Raw genomic sequence first — 21201 nt, 5'->3', positions numbered from 1 at the left:
GGTTGACAACTATTTTTTGGATAACTACTTTTTGGATTACAAAGATGATGACGGGGAGTGGGACTGTGGGGAATGGGCTAGTCTGATGAAGGAAAATGGAAATTATTACCGGTTGGAGTTCTCCGGCCCACTCCCCAAGGAGAAAGGGAAGAAACTACGAAAGAAACCAACAAAAGACAAAGAAGTGCATATGCACAAACAAGAACAAGAAAATCTGCAGAAGGGGCATAGAAGAGACTTAAGGGTCTCGGGTATAAGATCACCAGATTGATGGACTGGAAGTAATGGATAGAAGGGACTGACATAACCCGTGACCAGGAAGAAGGGATGTTGGATAAAAATTAGAGGAAAAGTTTATAATAAGAAAAATTTCTTTTTATTTTTGGAATTAGTGTAACACTAATGAAATATTAGGAAATATGCTGGAAAGGAACTAATTGGCTTTAGTAGAAAGGATTTAAGGAGTTATGTATAATCATGGTTTAAATTTTGAAATTTTAAGGTTTTTTAGGTAAGATAAGGTTAAAGAAACTAAGGCAAATTGATTAACAGAATATAGTAAAAGATGGAAATGTTGAATTAATTAATAAGATAGACTGTTAAGATAAATCATTTAAACTAAAACGGAGAAATATGGGAAGAATTTGCTGGAATAATGAATTAAATTGGAATACAAAAAGGGAGGTGTGAGGAGGTCCAAGAAATAAGCAAATGAAAAGATGCAATTTGAGATTTGTATTTTTCTTTTTTCTTTTTCTTTTATTTTGTTGTATTTTTCTGTTTTTTTCTTTTTTATATTTGTGTACTCATGAAACTCTGAATAAATATCATTTTAAAAAAAAAGAGAATAATGTGAATGTTATTTACGAGGCTGCTTGAAAATAACTTTTCCAGTTGGTCTGACTCTGAACCATAAATATTTCTATAAGGGTTTTGTTAAACATATGCAGATCCATCTAAGTCTTGCGCTGTCTATTCCGTGTGACAGTGGCTTTCTCAAGTCTCAGGCATTTCCTACTTCGCTGAGCTCCTGGGGATTGCTCATGGGAACCGACACATGCAAAACAGGTGGTATACCACTGAGCTCCGCCAGCTGTTTCTTGGTATCACTAGTAGGGCTTGCAAGAAAGTGCTCCATCTGCATTGTACACCTAAAGCAGTATGATACCACTTGGAGCAGCCATGGCTTCCCCCAAGACTCCTGGAAGCCGTAGTTTGTTAAGGGTTGCAGGAGGCTGCCACCTTTGGTCGGGCAAAATACAGGACAGGTTGGGGTGGAATTGGGGGGGGTTAAAAATTACTTTACCTGCTGCAGAAATGACTTCAAAGCACTCCATTACAATGGCCCATGGGGGTCACAGTAGTTTATTCAATAAGAAAAAACAGGCCCATGCAAGACCCCTGTTCCTCGCTCTCTGACTCGAGTGTCCCTCTCTGACCCACCCGCCTCTGCCTGCGCAAAAACTCTCCCCCCCCCTTCTCCATGCATCCAAAAAGCTCTTGCATGGTTGAATCCTTGTTGTGCAAGTTTTATCCTGCCACGGTATTTTGCACTGGAAAGAGACTTCTTCGTCCTGGAAGGTTTGCACATGTCGATTTGTAGAATGTTAGAGCTGTGTTTACAAGGGTTCCTCCTGAAATGTTTTTGCATTTAATATGTAGCAAGTTCTGGAGCTCCAGCCTATCCCGCCCATTAGGCGGAGCACTTTAAACCGCAGCTTGCTTGTTTTGCTTTCACACCAACACCCGGTTTCTTTTCGGGAATGGTGAAACTTAGCTTCTCGATATTCAACATGGCGAAAAAGGGAAAGATCGGGGAGCTTAAAGGTGCGCCTGCAAGCAGTGGCGTAGCGTGGGTTGTCAGCACCCGGGGCAAGGCAAGTAATTTGCACCCCCTAACCCTAACCCCCCTAGGGACGCAGGTGGCGCTGTGGGTTAAAGCCTCAGCGCCTAGGACTTGCCGATCGAAAGGTCGGCGGTTCGAGTCCCTGCGGCGGGGTGCGCTCCCGCTGCTCGGTCCCAGCGCCTGCCAACCTAGCAGTTCGAAAGCACCTCCGGGTGCAAGTAGATAAATAGGGACCGCTTACCAGCGGGAAGGTAAACGGCGTTTCCGTGTGCGGCTCTGGCTCTGGCCAGAGCAGCGATGTCACGCTGGCCACGTGACCCGGAAGTGTCTCCGGACAGCGCTGGCCCCTGGCCTCTTAAGTGAGATGGGCGCACAACCCCAGAGTCTGTCAAGACTGGCCCGTACGGGCAGGGGTACCTTTACCTTTACCTTTAGAGCTGTGTTTACAAGGGTTCCTCCTGAAATGTTTTTGCATTTAATATGTAGCAAGTTCTGGAGCTCCAGCCTATCCCGCCCGTTAGGCGGAGCACTTTAAACCGCAGCTTGCTTGTTTTGCTTTCACACCAACACCCGGTTTCTTTTCGGGAATGGTGGAACTTAGCTTCTCGATATTCAACATGGCGAAAAAGGGAAAGATCGGGGAGCTTAAAGGTGCGCCTGCAAGCAGTGGCGTAGTGTGGATTGTCAGCACCCGGGGCAAGGCAAGTAATTTGCACCCCCTAACCCTAACCCCCCTAGGGACGCAGGTGGCGCTGTGGGTTAAAGCCTCAGCGCCTAGGACTTGCCGATTGAAAGGTCGGCGGTTCGAATCCCTGCGGCGGGGTGCGCTCCCGCTGCTCGGTCCCAGCGCCTGCCAACCTAGCAGTTCGAAAGCACCTCCGGGTGCAAGTAGATAAATAGGGACCGCTTACCGGCGGGAAGGTAAACGGCGTTTCCGTGTGCGGCTCTGGCTCTGGCCAGAGCAGCAATGTCACGCTGGCCACGTGACCCGGAAGTGTCTCCGGACAGCGCTGGCCCCTGGCCTCTTAAGTGAGATGGGCGCACAACCCCAGAGTCTGTCAAGACTGGCCCGTACGGGCAGGGGTACCTTTACCTTTAGAGCTGTGTTTACAAGGGTTCCTCCTGAAATGTTTTTGCATTTAATATGTAGCAAGTTCTGGAGCTCCAGCCTATCCCACCCGTTAGGCGGAGCACTTTAAACCGCATCTTGCTTGTTTTGCTTTCACACCAACACCCGGTTTCTTTTCGGGAATGGTGAAACTTAGCTTCTCGATATTCAACATGGCGAAAAAGGGAAAGATCGGGGAGCTTAAAGGTTCGTCAGCAAGCAGTGGCGTAGTGTGGGTTGTCAGCACCCGGGGCAAGGCAAGTAATTTGCACCCCCTAACCCTAACCCCCCTAGGGACGCAGGTGGCGCTGTGGGTTAAAGCCTCAGCGCCTAGGGCTTGCCGATCGAAAGGTCGGCGGTTCGAATCCCTGTGGCGGGGTGCGCTCCCGCTGCTCGGTCCCAGCGCCTGCCAACCTAGCAGTTCGAAAGCACCTCCGGGTGCAAGTAGATAAATAGGGACCGCTTACCAGCGGGAAGGTAAACGGTGTTTCCGTGTGCGGCTCTGGCTTGCCAGAGCAGCGATGTCACGCTGGCCACGTGACCCAGAAGTGTCTCCGGACAGCGCTGGCCCCTGGCCTCTTAAGTGAGATGGGTGCACAACCCCAGAGTCTGTCAAGACTGGCCCGTACGGGCAGGGGTACCTTTACCTTTAACCCTAACCCCCAGATGTTGCGCCCGGTGCGGCTGGCCCCCCCTGCACCCCCCACGCTACGCCACTGTCTGGGGGTTAGGGTTAGGGGGCGCAAATCCACGGGTTAGGGGGCGCAAATCCACGGGTTAGGGGGCGCAAATCCACGGGTTAGGGGGCGCAAATCCACGGGTTAGGGGGCGCAAATTACTTGCCTTGCCCCGGGTGCTGACAACCCACGCTACGCCACTGCCTGCAAGCGCCACTCAGGGAAACACTCCCGGTGCAATTTAAACACTAACGGGGCATCCGCGCGCGTCCCCCCCCCCCCCGCCGCCATTGCCCACCAGAAGCAAGAGGCGATTTCACCCCGCAAAACCGACGCGCGACCTGGATCCGCATCCAAGCTGCAGCTAGCGGAGGAAGGGGGCGGACGAGGGGTGTCTACTCCGGGCTCCTCCGAGCGCATGCAATCATAAGCGCTCCCTGGAGAGGATGCGACCCATTGTACTTTCGGTTTGGCCATTCACCGCCCCAGTTCCAGACCTTCCGGCGGCGTTTGGGGCCAACCCGCGCGAACGCGCCCATTGCCAGCCATTGCCGCCCGCCGTTGCGCAAGGGGAGCATCTCCCTTTCCCGGCGCGGCCCCAAAGCTTGCAGGGCAGGCGCTTCCCCGAGTGACACTCGGCGCGCCCAATAGGCAGCGGCGCCTCCGCCTAGTTTGGGAGATTCCCCGCGAGGGGCGGGCCCGGGGCCGAAGCCAAAGGCGCTGGGGGAGCCCCGGGTCCCTGCAGGGCGGGCGAGGCCTCGGGCGGCTGCTTCTGGAGGCTGCTCCCGGGAGGCTCTTGCGGGGCTGCTGCTCCCGGGCTCCCCCTGGGCAGGAGGCGAGAGGGGCCATGCTGCTCCAGCTGAGCGCCCAGTTTGATCCTCCGAGAGATGTGGGGCCCGGGCTTTCCGAGCTGGGAGACGCGGATGGTGGTGAGGGCTGCTGCTGCTGCTGCTGCTGCTATTATTGCTACTGTATTCTTATTCCTATTTTTATTCTTCTTCTTCCTGAGCGGTGGAGTCGCGCATTCCTGTCCTTCTTTTTTTTTAATAATTATATTTTCGTGGCTGCTGTCACCATCTGCAGTGATCATGGAGCCCAAGAAAGTAAAATCTCCCACTGCCTCCATTTCTTCCCCTTCTATTTGCCAGGAGGTGATGGGACCAGTAGCCATGTATTCTTATTCCTATTTTTATTCTTCTTCTTCCTGAGCGGTGGAGTCGCGCATTCCTGTCCTTCTTTTTTTTTAATAATTATATTTTCGTGGCTGCTGTCACCATCTGCAGTGATCATGGAGCCCAAGAAAGTAAAATCTCCCACTGCCTCCATTTCTTCCCCTTCTATTTGCCAGGAGGTGATGGGACCAGTAGCCATGTATTCTTATTCCTATTTTTATTCTTCTTCTTCCTGAGCGGTGGAGTCGCGCATTCCTGTCCTTCTTTTTTTTTAATAATTATATTTTATTAATTTTCCATACAATCGTTGTTGTTGTTGTTGTTCAGTCGTTTAGTCGTGTCCGCCTCTTCGTGACCCCCTGGACCAGAGCACGCCAGGCACTCCTGTCCTCCACTGCCCCCCGCAGCTTGGTCAGACTCATGCTGGTAACCTCGAAAACACTATCCAACCATCTCGTCCTCTGTCGCCCCCTTCTCCTTGTGCCCTCCATCTTTCCCAACATCAGGGTCTTCTCCAGGGAGTCTTCTCTTCTCATGAGGTGGCCAAAGTACTGGAGCCTCAGCTTCACAATCTGTCCTTCCAGTGAGCACTCAGGGCTAATTTCCTTCAGAATGGAGAGGTTTGATCTTCTTGCAGTCCATGGGACTCTCAAGAGTCTCCTCCAGCACCATAATTCAAAAGCATCAATTCTTCGGCGACCAGCCTTCTTTATGGTCCAGCTCTCACTTCCATACATCACTACTGGGAAAACCATAGCTTTAACTATACGGACCTTTGTTGGCAAGGAGATGTCTCTACTTCTCAAGATGCTGTCTAGGCCTGTCATTGCCCTTCTCCCAAGAAGCAGGCGTCTTTTAATTTCGTGGCTGCTGTCACCATCTGCAGTGATCATGGAGCCCAAGAAAGTAAAATCTCTCACTGCCTCCATTTCTTCCCCTTCTATTTGCCAGGAGGTGATGGGACCAGTAGCCATGTATTCTTATTCCTATTTTGATTCTTCTTCTTCCTGAGCGGTGGAGTCGCGCATTCCTGTCCTTCTTTTTTTTAAATAATTATATTTTATTAATTTTCCATACAATCGTTGTTGTTGTTGTTGTTTAGTCGTTTAGTCGTGTCCGACTCTTCGTGACCCCCTGGACCAGAGCACGCCAGGCACTCCTGTCCTCCACTGCCCCCCGCAGCTTGGTCAGACTCATGCTGGTAACCTCGAAAACACTGTCCAACCATCTCGTCCTCTGTCGCCCCCTTCTCCTTGTGCCCTCCATCTTTCCCAACATCAGGGTCTTCTCCAGGGAGTCTTCTCTTCTCATGAGGTGGCCAAAGTATTGGAGCCTCAGCTTCACAATCTGTCCTTCCAGTGAGCACTCAGGGCTGATTTCCTTCAGAATGGAGAGGTTTGATCTTCTTGCAGTCCATGGGACTCTCAAGAGTCTCCTCCAGCACCAGAATTCAAAAGCATCCATTCTTCGGCGATCAGCCTTCTTGATGGTCCAGCTCTCACTTCCATACATCACTACTGGGAAAACCATAGCTTTAACTATACGGACCTTTGTTGGCAAGGTGATGTCTCTACTTCTCAAGATGCTGTCTAGGCCTGTCATTGCCCTTCTCCCAAGAAGCAGGCGTATTTTAATTTTGTGGCTGCTGTCACCATCTGCAGTGATCATGGAGCCCAAGAAAGTAAAATCTCTCACTGCCTCCATTTCTTCCCCTTCTATTTGCCAGGAGGTGATGGGACCAGTAGCCATGTATTCTTATTCCTATTTTTATTCTTCTTCTTCCTGAGCAGTGGAGTCGCGCATTCCTGTCCTTCTTTTTTTTAAATAATTATATTTTATTAATTTTCCATACAATCGTACCACATTACAATTTCTGTTGACCCTCTAAACCCTAACCCTAAACCCTAACCCTAAAACCCTAACCCTAACCCTAAACCCTAACCACCTAATGCACACAAAGAATCAGGTGAAAGCAACTCAAATCAGCTTATTTTTGACTTCCTTCGGCTTTTCTGCCAATCATTCGAATTTAACACATTTCCAAATTTTGATATTGCCTTTATGCCTTCCCCCCTCTTATATTTTACTTTTTTACAATATTTCTTATTTTATCACAGAGCTTCTCTAAATGCCACTAACGTCATTTCGTTATCACTTATGCATTCCCAGTAATCTGTTAATTTTCCCCAGTCCCCGATGAATTTTTGATCTCGTTGATATCTAATCTTCCCAGTCAGTTTATCAAGTTCTGCATAGTCCATCAGCTTCGTTCTCCATTCCTCCAACGTTGGTAATTGTTCTTGTTTCCATTTCTGAGCCAGTAATATTCTTGCCGCTGTTACTGCATATTGGAAGATTTTAGGGTCTTTTATATTTATTTCATTGCCTACAATTCCTAAGAGAAAAGCCTCTGGTTTCTTAACAAATGTATATTTCAAAAAAAATTTCAATTCATTATATATCAACTCCCAGAAGCTTTTCACTTTCTTACATTCCCACCACATATGAAAAAATGTACCATCTATTTCTTTACATTTCCAACACTTCTTACATGTTTTGTACATTTTTGCAAGTTTTACTGGTGTAATGTACCATCTATACATGCATTCCTGTCCTTCTTGCCCCCTCACGACCTGTTAAATGTGCTCTCGAGCCAAACTGCAATTTTTTTTGGAATTGGGGCAGCGGGACTCAGCTGCCGGCTCGCCTTGTTCCGCTCTGGTTTCGTACTTGGGAAACTTAGAAGCCGTTTCCCCAGCGCAGGGAAGCCCCGGCCAGGTGACAAACGTGTCTCGGCCTCAGCTCAGTGGCCAAAGTTACTCAGACAGGTGAGCTGACTACCTGTGAATACAGCGGCAAAGTCGAGAGGGCAGGTTCCCCTCATGACCGTCGCAGCCTCTCCCCACCCTCACAGCGCTGCCCTCTTCTATGAGAACCAGAAATAATCTTTAAAACGTCTGGCTGCGTGCCCTTAAAGCACATTCATAGTTTCCCCTTCTCTGCTGCTCAAAGAATTCTGGGCACTGTAGTTTACCTCCTTCACAGAACCACTATAACCAAGAAGCCATAAACTACAGTTCCCAGAATTCTTTGAGGGAAAGAATGGGCTTCAGGTGTGCTTGGAAGGTATAGGATGAATACAGCCTTCCTCTGCTTACATTAGAACAGGATGCTTAAAACAGACGTTTAAACCTCCCGTAAAACACCGATCGTCAGTCTTGATCAAAAACAGTGATAAGCTGATCCCAGAGGAGACAATAATTCCGTCTAATAAAATCCTTTACAAAGCTGAAGGTCACTGTTAGTAAAACTGGACTATTGCTTTTTAAAGTGAATGCATTTTTTAGGGGTGCTGTTTTGCATATGATTCTATGTATAATGTTGTCTACCAAACGCCAGCCTCCTTTCAAAACACAGAATATCACCCATATAGGAAGACAGACAAGTTTATGTATTATGCACAATCTACTGTATTACTAACAGCATATTATTTTCTGACCAACAATGTATTGGCTCTTTCCTAAAATAACAAGGATGATCCTAATCACAAGCAGACTGCTACTGTATCACTTTGTCTGACGAATAACATGAAGAAGCAGGCAGCCTGCGGGTCAAACTAGACATGATAAAGGAGATGTGTGATTATATCTATGGTCTCATTAAACCTATCATAAATAACAGCTGCTTGGGTGGTGGATGAGAAGTGGAATCCATTCTTAGGATGGGAGGGTTGTATCCAGCTTATCTTGTACTCGGAGTAGATTCATCAGTGGACTTAATTGGAGCTATTCAGTGCTTCACAACAAAAGCTCCAGAGAGACAAAATATGGGGTACTTCCAGCCAGGAGGAAATTTGGTCATTAGAAACACAGAGATTGTGTAGACCATGTGATTGTGTTGGAGAAGCGCTAATGGTCATGTCAACACCAGAGAAGTTGAGAAATGTGCTGTTTTTGTTTGGGTTTTTTAACTGCAAATAATTTTGTTTTGCAAATAATAATAATAATAATAATAACAACATTTATACACTGCCTATCTGGCTGGGTTTCCCCAGCCACTCTGGGGAAACTGCAGTACAGCGAAGAACAATTGCAAAACAAGAAGTTACAGAGCCCCACATGTCATATGACTGGAGAAGTGATAACCATTAAAATCAGATAAACAAGAACTAAAGCAACTATAAACCCTCAAAAACCCAGTGTGGGTAGTTGGAGGTCATGAACTCTCAAGAGAAGCATTTATGAAAGTTAGGAGCACAAACCATACTGTATCAAATGGATTAGGTGTACTTTGACCCCTCAAACATATCTAATGTATTGAATGCAGAGTTTTGCAAAATTTTGGAACCTGGGTGTGGACAAGATGGGCAGGCTTCCTCTTAGGAAACACTGCATAGGATTGTAATCAACACTATTTAAGAAGAAGCAGCGCAATAAAGAACCCCAGTCAGTTTCCAGGAGGGGTGCATTTCAGAACATCTGCTCCTGAGTCAGGCATTTTTTATGAATTATTGCCACAATATATAAATACCTGGAAATTCCTGTTGTCCTTGCTGTGCTTTTTTGATTCTTCAAAAAATTATTAAGACCCCAGTTGTGGAATTCCTTCCCAAAAGAGGTGAGATTAACCACATCCCTGGTAGGGTTTAGATGGGCTGTGAAAACATTCCATGTGGTTTTAATGGTTGTAAATATATTTAGGTTTTTACACAGATCCTTTTAATGTTAAGGTTTTAGTTTACTTGATGGTATTTTGTTCTTTCTTGTAAACTGCATTGAGGGCTCTTGCTAGGGCCAAATATAGACAATTTTTTTAAGCAGACTCTGTGACTCTTAAGAAAGTCCTCTGTCTTCTCTGATTATTTCTTCAATATGTATCTTCAAAAGTAGTATCTGGATATGTGATTCTACAAATGGCTCTGGCAACATTATTCATCTTATTCTGACAAGTAGCTTAATACAAACTTTAATTTTTAAAGTGAAACCCACTTTGTAAGGTGACTTCTGTGTGTTTGTAAAAAGAAAAGTGTGATGGTTTCCTTTAGTTTGCTTAGTCCTGGGAAGCATAAAACTTGTTTAATTAGTATTTCTGGTTGAAATCAGTGATACTTAAAAGTACTTAACCTTTGCCTGGATCCTCCCCAAAGTTACCGTAAAGAGTTGCATAATCCGTGTGAATGCCAGGAATGGCATATCGAATTGGAGTGCAATATCAGATACAGCCTGAAAGCTCTGGAAGTGTAGAGTTTATTTTTCTTTTTAATTTAAACTTCCTTGAAATATGACCCAGTTTTACCTTTAGCATTATAATGCTGGTGATTCACACAAAAGACTTGAGAACGCTCAAACCGAAGCATGAGAGAGCAGGAAATCCTTCTGCAGATTCAGCTTCCTACTAACTGTCTATCATGTGTACCAGTTTTCCTTTGGTGTGTCACAACTTATCTTGCTTCCATTTTTCTCCTGTCAAAAATGTGGCAAGAGAACATTTATAGCACCTCTCTCTCTTGACTTTAAACTCTAAATGTGTAACAAGGAAATGCTAATTAAACTACAGTGGTACCTCGGGTTAAGTACTTAATTCGTTCCGGAGATCCGTACTTAACTTGAAACTGTTCTTAACCTGAAGTACCACTTTAGCTAATGGGGCCTCCTGCTGCCACCTCGCCGCCGGAGCACGATTTCTGTTCTCATCCTGAAGCAAAGTTCTTAACCTGATGCACTATTTCTGGCGGAATCTGTAACCTGGAGTGTATGTAACCCGAGGTACCACTGTAGAAGGATTGTTCAGGTTGCAGGTTATAGCATTTTGCAAGAGTTATTACACTGGGTAAGGCAAAACAATAAATTAGGGCTGTCACTCAGTTAAAAAAATAATAATCTTAGGCTGCAATCCTGTTCATGCTTCCTTGATCTCAGTGGGGCTTGTGTTTGAGTAGACATGCACTATGAATTGATAATCACCAGTGACTTTTAACAAATTAGTCCAGCGAATAAATTTGCTTCTGGATTAAAGCAGAAGTAAGAAGCACACTTGCATTGTAGTTCATTCATGCTCATGCCATGGGAGACGTCTTAGAGTCTGCATGCTGTGAGAAGGAGGTGAGGACCACTCCTTTAAAAACTGCCATCAATAATGTTTAGAAGTATGAAACGATTTCTTTTAATTTTTTAAAAAATCTACCCCGTCAAAGAGGGGCACCTTTTAAAATGATTAATGTCAATTGGTTAAATGTTGCAGCCCTCAAAAAAATATGGCGGATTTAGGCACAGTGGGTTTTAAATTTACTATTATTATTGGTTAGTTATAAAGCGTTTCATATTTGTGGGTTGACCTGTGCTAAGGGTTTGGGACAGAGAATGCTTATATTTCCCTCCTGCCTACAAGGGCCAGCCCAAGCCATTTGTCAACCTGAGGGAGAGCAGCAAATGGTGATTGCTGCTCTTGTGCTGGCAGCAATCCCAACCCACTCAGATTCTGTGTTCCAATTAAGGCTGGACAAATCTGTCCCTATCAGTTCCTCTTAGTTTCTAATTTTTCCACTCTTAAGTTCAGTTCTCTACATTTCCACATTTTCATATTTACAAAACAGTCCTTGTGAAAATTCTTCAGCATTGTAGTGTTTATTATTATTACTACTACTGCTACTACAGTGGTACCTCGGGTTACATATGCTTCAGGTTACATACGCTTCAGGTTACAGACTCCGCTAACCCAGAAATAGTACCTCGGGTTAAGAACTTTGCTTCAAGATGAGAACAGAAATTGTGTTCCGGCAGCGCAGTGGCAGCAGGAGGCCCCATTAGCTAAAGTGGTGCTTCAGGTTAAAAACAGTTTCAGGTTAAGAATGGCCTTCCGGAACGAATTAAGTACTTAACTCGAGGTACCACTGTACTACTATATAGGGAGCTCCCCATTCGAGTCATACGTGACTGCTGACACACATGCATTGGAAAGGGACAAAGTGGGGGCGGAACAGGGCAGGGTGGGCTAATGGGCATCCCACCATTGCGTGTGGTGCCTTGGAACACAACCCTTGCGTAAATGGGGAGTTGCCTGCATGCTCCTCAGCTTCTTGAGATAAGTTCATGTGATTTTCAAAGTTCCTTCTTATAGATGAAATCAAATCTCCCATTTCGCTGTCCCACCAGTTAACAATATCCACGGGACACTGTGGCTTATATTATATTAGAAGACTAGAACAATTTCCCCATTCATGCTGAAAGAGCTGCACTCCTAATAAGGCCACTAGGCAATAGTTTAAAACTACTAATTATTTCTATAACATTACATGACATTATTGTCCTAATGATGTTTGTTTCTTTGTCAGTCTTTTAAAAAATATATAATTGAGCTTAAACTGGCCTGAAGCATCTTATGGTTGTTATTTCAGATATTTTGGGGAATAACTTGGAGACACTCCGCACAGTTAATGTTGAAAGAAATGGAAATATTATTTATACCTGGAAGGTAAGTAAAGAAAGAGAGATAAGACTTAAGAAATGGTCTACATGATGCCATGTGTGCTTTACTGGAAGTAACACTGACTACAAATGGGCAGTGCACTCAAGTAAGACTTGGTGTGTTATATAGCAAATAATAAGTGTGTCCATCCCTTCATTTAATTTAAACTTTAATTTTGCACTGAAATTAGAGATCTTATCATTACAAAACTGATTAATTTGCAGTGCTGACTTCATATCCCGCTTCATTCATAATCAGTGGAGTGCTTCTATTTAGCACATTTTGGACTGCAGGGCTACATACACTTACCTGGGAACCAGTGGGATTTACCGTATTTTTCGCTCTATAAGACGCACCAGACCACAAGACGCACCTAGTTTTTGGAGGAAGAAAACAAGAAAAAAAATATTCTGAATCTCAGAAGCCAGAACAGCAAGAGGGATTGCTACACAGTGAAAGCAGCAATTCCTCTTGCTCTTCTGGCTTCTGGGATAGCTGCACAGCCTGCATTCCCTCCATAAGACGCACACACATTTCCCCTTACCTTTTAGGAGGGAAAAAGTGAGTCTTATAGAGCAAAAAATACAGTAATTTGAACAAACGTACATAGAATTGGAATGCTAGTGTTTGAATCTGTGGTTATATTAGCTGTCCTCCTATCTTGCCTTTCACCACCAAGATGCTCTTGGAAGTACACCACTGTGCTTATCAGACACTTCCATTGGGACAACCGATAATCTGTAATCCCTCCTAAAATCCAGTTCTATTTATTTAACAATTTGTACAGCTCTCTTTTCTTGTTTGCTATCAGCTGCTCCTCAGAAGGGTTGGAGCAGCAGGAGTCAGCAACCCTTTTCAGCCATGGGTCAGTCCACCGTCCTTCAGACCATGTGGTGGGCCAGACTATATTGGGGGGAGGGAATGAATGAATTCCTATGTCCCACAAATAACCCAGAGATGCACTTTAAATTAAAGCACACATTCTGCTCATGTAAAAGCACGCTGATTCCTGGCCCGTCTGCGGGCCGGATTGAGAAGGCGATTGGGCTGCATCCGGCCCCCAGGCCTTGGTTTGTCTCTAGTATCAAATGCCTCTGAGCTTCAGAAGAGTGGGCAGGGTTGCATTCCCTCCGTCCAACAGTGGACAACTTTTGCAAACTGTGGCAGCTGAAGTAGTTTCATTTCTGAACAAAGACTGGTCTTACCCAAATTTTCCTGGAACTCTCCCACCACTGACTGACTGCTCATGATCATTGGGTCGTGCAAATATGTTTTCCAGCAACTGCTGTCTTCTTAACTGGAGAAACTGGTTCAACCTAGTACTTTTAGACATGCAAAAATGTTTTTCGCCACTTTGCTCTGGCTTTTTCCGCAGACCACTGACGAGGTGCTTCATCACTGAGCTGTGACACTTCCCCTATTGTGCCCAGACTTTAAAGCATGAGATCGTTGTTGTTTTTCCACAGACCTCTGATCTGGTGATACAGATTGGATGTGCCAGTTAGTTACATGGTGGCTGTGCACAGCCCATGCTGGTTCCTCCAATAGTCTGTCCAACTGCTTTTAATTTAATTGCTCCTGTTCTGTTAACAGTGGCCTGATACATAGCAATCAAACATCTGTTTATCTCCATACCAGTACAAACACCACATGCTCAATTTCTTTCTGTTGAGCTGCTGTTAAAGACACAGAAATGGGGTCAGTCAAAGTTGGCAGCCTTCACACTGCATAGCAGAATTAAGAGGAAGTAAAACTACTAGGTGCAAAGATGAGATGATTTAAAATGGGTTTCCAAATTCCCCAACATGTTTTGATGAGTGCTTTTCCTTGGGAGAAAAAAAACCAAATCTATAAGTTCATTCAAAATTGTATTCACAAAAGTTAGGATTCCAGGTGGAAAAATCGAAATTGGAAACAGAACTGTTAGAACCTAAGACTAAATTACTTTCAAGAATGTATAACTTGCTGTTGAGGTGGAATACACAGGATGAAACGGTTAAATCAGCTATGATAAAGTGGGCACAGGACATTGGGTATAACATCATGTTTGCTGACTGGGAAAAGTTATGGACCACCGGTATGAAGTTTACGGCATGTAATGCCTTGAAAGAAAATATTATGAAAATGATATATAGGTGGTACATGACCCCAGTCAAGCTGGCAAAAATATATCATTCGTCCGATAATAAATGTTGGAAATGTAAGGAAACTGAAGGAACATTCTTTCACCTCTGGTGGACTTGCCCTAAGGTGAAGGCCTTCTGGGAAATGATATATAACGAGTTGAAAAAGGTATTTAAGTATACCTTTCCCAAGAAACCAGAGGCCTTCCTTCTGGGCATTGTGGGCCAGAGGGTGTTAAAGAATGATCGAACATTATTTATGTATGCAACAACAGCAGCAAGGATACTCGTCGCTAAATATTGGAAAACTCAAGATTTGCCCACGCTGGAAGAATGGCAGATGCAACTGATGGACTATATGGAGCTTGCAGAAATGACCGGCAAAATTCGAGACCTGGGAGAGGAAGCTGTGGAAGAGGATTGGAAGAAATTTAAGGATTATCTACAAAAACATTGTAAACTATATGAGTGCTAGGAAGGATGACAGATTTGACTAACAGGGCCCATTAAGTTAGTTGATAGATATTATGAGAATGAGTGAATTCCATGAGAAAAATAAACTTTGAATAAATATTGTGTTTAAAATTAGATATTTAAGACCTAGATAAAAATTTTCAAAATTAGGGACAAAATATTGGAAATGTGTTTAATAAGAATTGAAACAAGGTGATAAGTTGCTGGCTAAAGTATTATAAATTTGGAACGCAGGAGCGTGAGATGTGAGGATGAAGAAAAGGATGAAGAAAAGATGGGCATTGCAAGATGTTAAATTTTATGCTTGTTTTTTCTTATGCTTATTTTCTGTTTATTCTGTCTTTTCTCTATTGTATTAACAAAACTCTTAATAAATATTATTATAAAAAAAACAAAATTGTATTCACAAGGCATTAGAATACAGAGCATGACTTATGTGCCTTTTTTCTTTCTCCTTACCATGAAAGGGAAAAGGGAGGATATACTTAGTTGAGGAAACCGAGAGAGAAGGTATGACAGAAGTAGGATTGTCTATGTGTGTGCCTGCTCTCATGTTCTATCCTGGCCTGCTTTCTGAGTCTCACAGCAGCTCAGCATCAAGAAGTTAAGTAGATGAAGGATTATCACCATCACTTTTATCTCAGAGATGGGCAACCTGTGGCCCTAGGACCACACACAGTTCTTGGTCTAATATCGCCTCCCTGCTCCCTGTAGGTGATCAGTTCAGGCTTTTGGCGAGAGCAACAGATCCCTCTCCCTGGCTGTCTGCTGGGCAGGAAGGAAGAATGGAAAGGAAGAGAACAAGGACTCCTGGCTGCGGCCTTCCTGATTTCTGGCTTCTGCCCCATTCAGCACTGATCCATGGTCCCTGACATTATCCACAATGAAAAAAAGCTTCACCTCCCTTCATGACAGGGGAAAATGTAATCATATATTTCGGGCTCTTAAAGATAAGGGACCAGGGCCAGTGAAATGTGGACAATTGAAGATAAATGGTTATATTATTACAGGTGACACTGAATGTTTTTAAAATGTTCTGTTCTCATGGCTGAATCACTTCCCTTGCAGGGGAATCAGGCGCACACCTGTATTGGATTGTATGAGCCCAGTAGTCAAAAGAACCAGGTAAGCTTCATCCACCATATAGAATAGGGAGTGTTATAGAGCTTGGCTGTGTCCAAAATCAAGGCTTTTACAATTGCTACAATAAAACCAACAAGCGTAAAATCTATAACAGTTAATCATTCACATATATATGTGTGTGTATATATGTGTGTACGTATGTATATATATGTGTGTATGTATATGTGTGTGTGTGTGTGTATACACACCCACACACCCACACATTTATAAAATTATGAATATTGACATATCATTATAAAGCAGCAGTATTGACTTCTTCAGAATCCTCATAGAAGAAAAAAGGGTTTGGCCAAGATCATGACACTAAAGGGAATAAGCTTTACAGATCTTCTAGATAGGGTAGGATTTAAAGATGCAATTCAGGTAATTCATTCTGTTATTAGCACCCTCAGAATGAACCTCCTTAGGGGCTGATTTGCCCGAGGATCTTAATTGGCACTGTGAGATTCACATGGCAGAAGTAATTCCCCTTATGAATTGGGGCTTGGATTTGACTCAGTTCTGGCAGGAAACATGCAGTGAGTGGCAAATGTTCTGGTGTTACATGTTACCTGGCTTTCTTCAATGTAGATGAATGGCTTCATTCTGTGACACCTACAATTTTTATAACCATCATCGGGTGCAGGTCCATGCAGGCAATATTGCAGTCAGGGTATGAGATATTCGCAGACACCTTTTCTCCAAAAGGGACTCAGTACCCAACACAGATGTAATTGAGAAAGGTCTTCCTGGGCACTGCTGCCACCCAGGAGCCAAGGCAGGTCCAGCAAAACCATCATATCACAAACCAGTGTAATCAGGGAGAGAATGTGTAGCTAAATTCATATCCCTAAAACTGCTCATAATCTCCTGTACTTCCATGTGACTCCTTCTTGAATTGACCCATCATCCTGTTACCATGTCTGGACACAGGGATTCACAGTCAAGATAAGATCCAGCATTAGAGGGAAAGCTGGCGGAAACTGGCATCTATTATAACTATGAGAACTTTCAGAATAAATAACTTGAACAAAACATGACCAGTAGATAAGATGTGCAGGTGTTGATTGGTCTAGCATAATAGGCAAGATACCTCTATTCTCTATACTTCCATAGCACAAAATTGCTTGGTTTTGAGGGTATGGACCATGGGTAGGCAAACTAAGGCCCGGGGCCGGATGCGGCCCAATCGCCTTCTCAATCCGGCTTACAGACAGTCCGGGAATCAGCGTGTTTTTACATGAGTAGAATGTGTCCTTTTATTAAAAATGCATCTCTGGATTATTTGTGGGGCATAGGAAGTCATTCATTATTATTTTCAAAATATAGTCCAGCCCCCCCACAAGGTCTGAGGGACAGTGGACCGGCCCCCTGCTGAAAAAGTTTGCTGACCCCTGGTATGGACGTTAAGGAACCTAGTTTTAAGGGGATTGCACTAATACTGATTGCTTTGGTCAATTGTATGGAGACTAAAGTGTGTGAATGTAAAGAACAAGGAGAATGTAGTTAAGATATACTTGCTCATAAAATGTCCAAACATTTCCCCCCAATAGCACTTATATACTTTTGAAAAGGACTTGCACGTGATCAGCTGCTCTGTCAACAGTGAGAAGACATTGCTGGGTAAGCTCCTTCCAGTTGCTTTCTCATTAAAGTTATGTTCTGTACAGTGTTAGAAACTCAGACATATAAGCTATGTGACAAATGGCACCTAAAATCTAGGTTGCAGTCACCACAATGGAATATCTATTTGCCAGGGGGTTGTTGTAGATGACGCTCGGGATCGCTTCCAACGCTACAATTCTATGATCTCAACTGCATTGCTTGGTCTTACAACAGTTCACTTGTCCCAGTATGCAAGGAAGAGAAACACACACAGTGGAAATGGAAATGGTATTAACTATGAACTGAGGGAGAGGTTTCTAAACTGTGGTCGCCAACTTGGCCCCAGAAATCTTCACATAGTTGCAGTTGGACCCACGCCAGTAGCAAAACGCACCTGGCTAATTTCTAAGACTGGTTCTGTATGAAGACTCCTTGTATTTTGTTAACTTGTAGCATTAATCCTTTAAGTGTTGCAGTATAATCTAAGTTATGCCATTTTTAATGCAGGCTTTGGCATGTTAGTATGCAGTGTGGTGAGGGAGTGGGCCTGTGGGTTTCACATTTGTTCACTTAAGCGTCGTTTAGTGCAACATGAATCAGCAGGAATGAGTCTTGGGCTCCTCATCTCCCCTTTCTCCTCCAAGGCCAGCAGGAAGAGGAGTTTGGAAACATGTGGTTCCGCATTTGTATATCTGCAGATAGTTACACTGGCCAGTTCAATCAAGCCAACTTCAAACCACGTTATTGAAGTTGGCTTGTTTAAAATAAACTTAGTTAGAATTAAGCACAGTTATGGCCTGGCCAGGGGACGCAGGTGGCGCTGTGGGTTAAAGCCTCAGGGCCTAGGGCTTGCCGATCGAAAGGTCGGCGGTTCGAATCCCTGCGGCGGGGTGCGCTCCCGCTGCTCGGTCCCAGCACCTGCCAACCTAGCAGTTCGAAAGCACCTCCGGGTGCAAGTAGATAAATAGGGACCGCTTACCAGCGGGAAGGTAAACGGCGTTTCCGTGTGCGGCTCTGGCTCTGGCTCTGGCTCTGGCCAGAGCAGCGATGTCACGCTGGCCACATGACCCGGAAGTGTCTCCGGACAGCGCTGGCCCCTGGCCTCTTAAGTGAGATGGGCGCACAACCCCAGAGTCTGTCAAGACTGGCCCGTACGGGCAGGGGTACCTTTACCTTTACCTTTATGGCCTGGCCAACACAGAATACTGTCATTAATCAGAAGCAGAAATCAAAGCTTCTGAATTTCTCCTAGTCTTGCAGGAGGAGGAGAGGAAGGGAAAGTACTCAATTCCAAGGTTTGCCTTATCTTGTTTCTTCTCATGCCCATGACGCTAAATTATGGTTTTAGTATGATTTGCACACATGAGTATTCACTTTTAAATATGAGCTAACCACCATACATTTTTATTATAGCATTGCTTTAAAGTAATATAAACATAGTAGTAATACAATTGCGTTAGACAGGCCACATTCATTCCTTAGGGCTGAGGATCCCCATCACTGTAGCAATATCCCTTGAAAATCTTGTTAATTTCCCTCAAACAAAAATTGTGGGAATTCAATATTTGACGCTTACAATTTCTATATATTTGTTGTTATTAGCAGTCAGTTTTCTCCAGTCAACAACAGAAGAAAGAACAAATCACTTGTTTCCCCCAGGTATTTAAAACATTGATACACCTTTAAATGGATGTTGGATATAATTTACAAACAGCAGACTAATGTTATGTTAATTCTACTTTTATCCTAGTGTCTAAATGTCTGACCTTGCTGATTGAAATTCACCCAGTAAATAATGTGAAAGTTTTAAAGGCTGTGGATAGCTGGATCAGAGTGCAGGTAAGTAATATTTGCAAACTTTTCATGATTAGGTGTGTAGTAACAGCCGTTAGGTTTATTTTCTGTGCCAAAGTGACATAAAGTCTGCTTTCTGTCTTAAATATAATTTAACAGTAACAATACCATTCTCTCAATTATACTGTGCAGTACACCATTAGCCAGCTATCTAGCCTCAATACAGCAAGCCCGTTATCTTTGAACAATTTCCTTTTACAGTTTGTTTATCCAGTTGCAGAAACAATTACTTCTCCAGAAAGCTACCTGTTGCTCATTTCAGAAGATAAATGTAAGTACTTAAATTTAAAAAGCATTTTGATAAAATGTACGTTTTGATTGTAGGTTGGTAGGGTGTGCTGCAGTGTCTTTTCTTGCTTTGGAGACAATATGTAAGGTCCATTTCTCTTTTTTAATCCTGCTTTAGGAAGTGTTGGGAGAAGAAAAAGATCTAAGCCTAAGTGGCATTCATGGGTGGCATTCTATTGTATAAAAAACCATGTTTGATTAAATGGTGGCGGCAGGGGGAGGTCTCTTAAAATGACCTTGTGGTTGTGAAAATGCATTGTTCTGTTCTTTCCAGAACCTCCTGGGTTGTTTGAAAAAGCATTAAGTTTTATAGATGAACTGTGGGAATGGTTTCACGCAGACCTAGAACCACAAGAAAGAACCCTGTGTGGCTGGAAGCTTTGTTTCTTGTCAATGCATCATGACTTTCAGATCTGTTTGTTTATGAAGGATAACCGACAATTTGCCCTTATTTGTAAAAAAATGTTGTTGTGTCCCATTTGCAAATTGCCAGGTTGAACAATGGCACCATCACACTGAGGCTTAGAATGTGGCATTCAGGCTGCCGACCTATGCCCATCTTCCTGGGAGTACCATGGAACTTAAGTCTGAGTAAATAAGAAGAGGCTCACACACTAAATCTGTACTAGTATGCTTTCAGAAACTCAATATTGCACCAGCATTGTGTTATTATTCAACACTCATGTGCAGATATGCGGGCACAAATGTGCTCATCATTTAGAAGCAAAATATCCATTGAATTGTTTGATGGTCTGTGTGTCTGTACTGCATAAATAGTCACAAAATGACATTGTTTTTCAATTTTAAGATATTGAAAAAATCGACATCAAAGTTGTCAGAGAAGGAGACAGTGTGGTAAGAAGCTTAATCCACTCCCCTTTAATTCCTTTGTTCAAGTGGAATTGGTTGGGTTGATATTTTTATGGACTGTCATTGTGTAATATAGACAAGGTCAGCAACTAGATGGTCAAATTCAGCCCCCAGCTGGCGTACAAGTTGGCAGGATCTTGCCATTAATCTATTTTGGTGACTCATAGTCTTGGCTGTCCTCCTAAACTAGCTGCAGGATTATTCAGAAACACGACCTGCATTCTTATCTAAACTGCACATGTTGAGGTTCTGGGAGTGTTACCTGAACAGGTTTCTAGTTACTGCAGTCTATTTGATTTGACACACATTGTTTCACTTTTTTCCTGATTAACGCTGATTTTCTGTCCCTTCTAGGTGATAGTAAATGCAAGCCAGCTTTCAAGACAAAGAATTGTTGACGATATTTTTTGGGCCCAGTGGGATATGCTGGAGCAAACATTATTTTACATTGCCTCAAAGGTTGGAAATATGCACTATTTTGTTGCTTTGGTTACGCACTTGCGTGCTATTTATTCATTGAAAATTTTACATTTTAACATAGTAGCAGTGTTTCTGATAATAAGGAAGATAGAAATGTGTTTTGAAATATACCTCAAAA

At 43.7% G+C, this 21201-nt stretch overlaps 1 protein-coding gene across 2 annotated transcripts in view; it reads left to right on the top strand.

Annotated features, from left to right (window-relative positions):
* Positions 1-4343: 4343 nt before the first annotated feature.
* GSAP (gamma-secretase activating protein) overlaps positions 4344-21201 on the top strand; it is a 52266-nt gene continuing 35408 nt past the window's right edge. Inside the window, exons 1-9 of one of the 2 annotated variants that reach the window (XM_079993617.1) lie at positions 4344-4560; positions 12197-12273; positions 15933-15989; positions 17540-17609; positions 19194-19250; positions 19342-19430; positions 19647-19716; positions 20542-20588; positions 20958-21062. In XM_079993617.1, the coding sequence (XP_079849743.1) occupies positions 4479-4560; positions 12197-12273; positions 15933-15989; positions 17540-17609; positions 19194-19250; positions 19342-19430; positions 19647-19716; positions 20542-20588; positions 20958-21062 (654 nt within the window). In that variant the 5' untranslated portion in view covers positions 4344-4478. Of the gene's footprint in view, positions 4561-11041; positions 11103-12196; positions 12274-15932; positions 15990-17539; positions 17610-19193; positions 19251-19341; positions 19431-19646; positions 19717-20541; positions 20589-20957; positions 21063-21201 lie in introns of those variants that run through there. The other variant, XM_079993618.1, reaches the window with a different exon arrangement.

This window comes from Podarcis cretensis (genome assembly GCF_951804945.1).
Source record: "Podarcis cretensis genome assembly, chromosome: 10".
Taxonomy (NCBI): Eukaryota; Metazoa; Chordata; class Lepidosauria; order Squamata; family Lacertidae; genus Podarcis; species Podarcis cretensis.
This window is presented reverse-complemented; position numbering and strand designations above follow the sequence as displayed.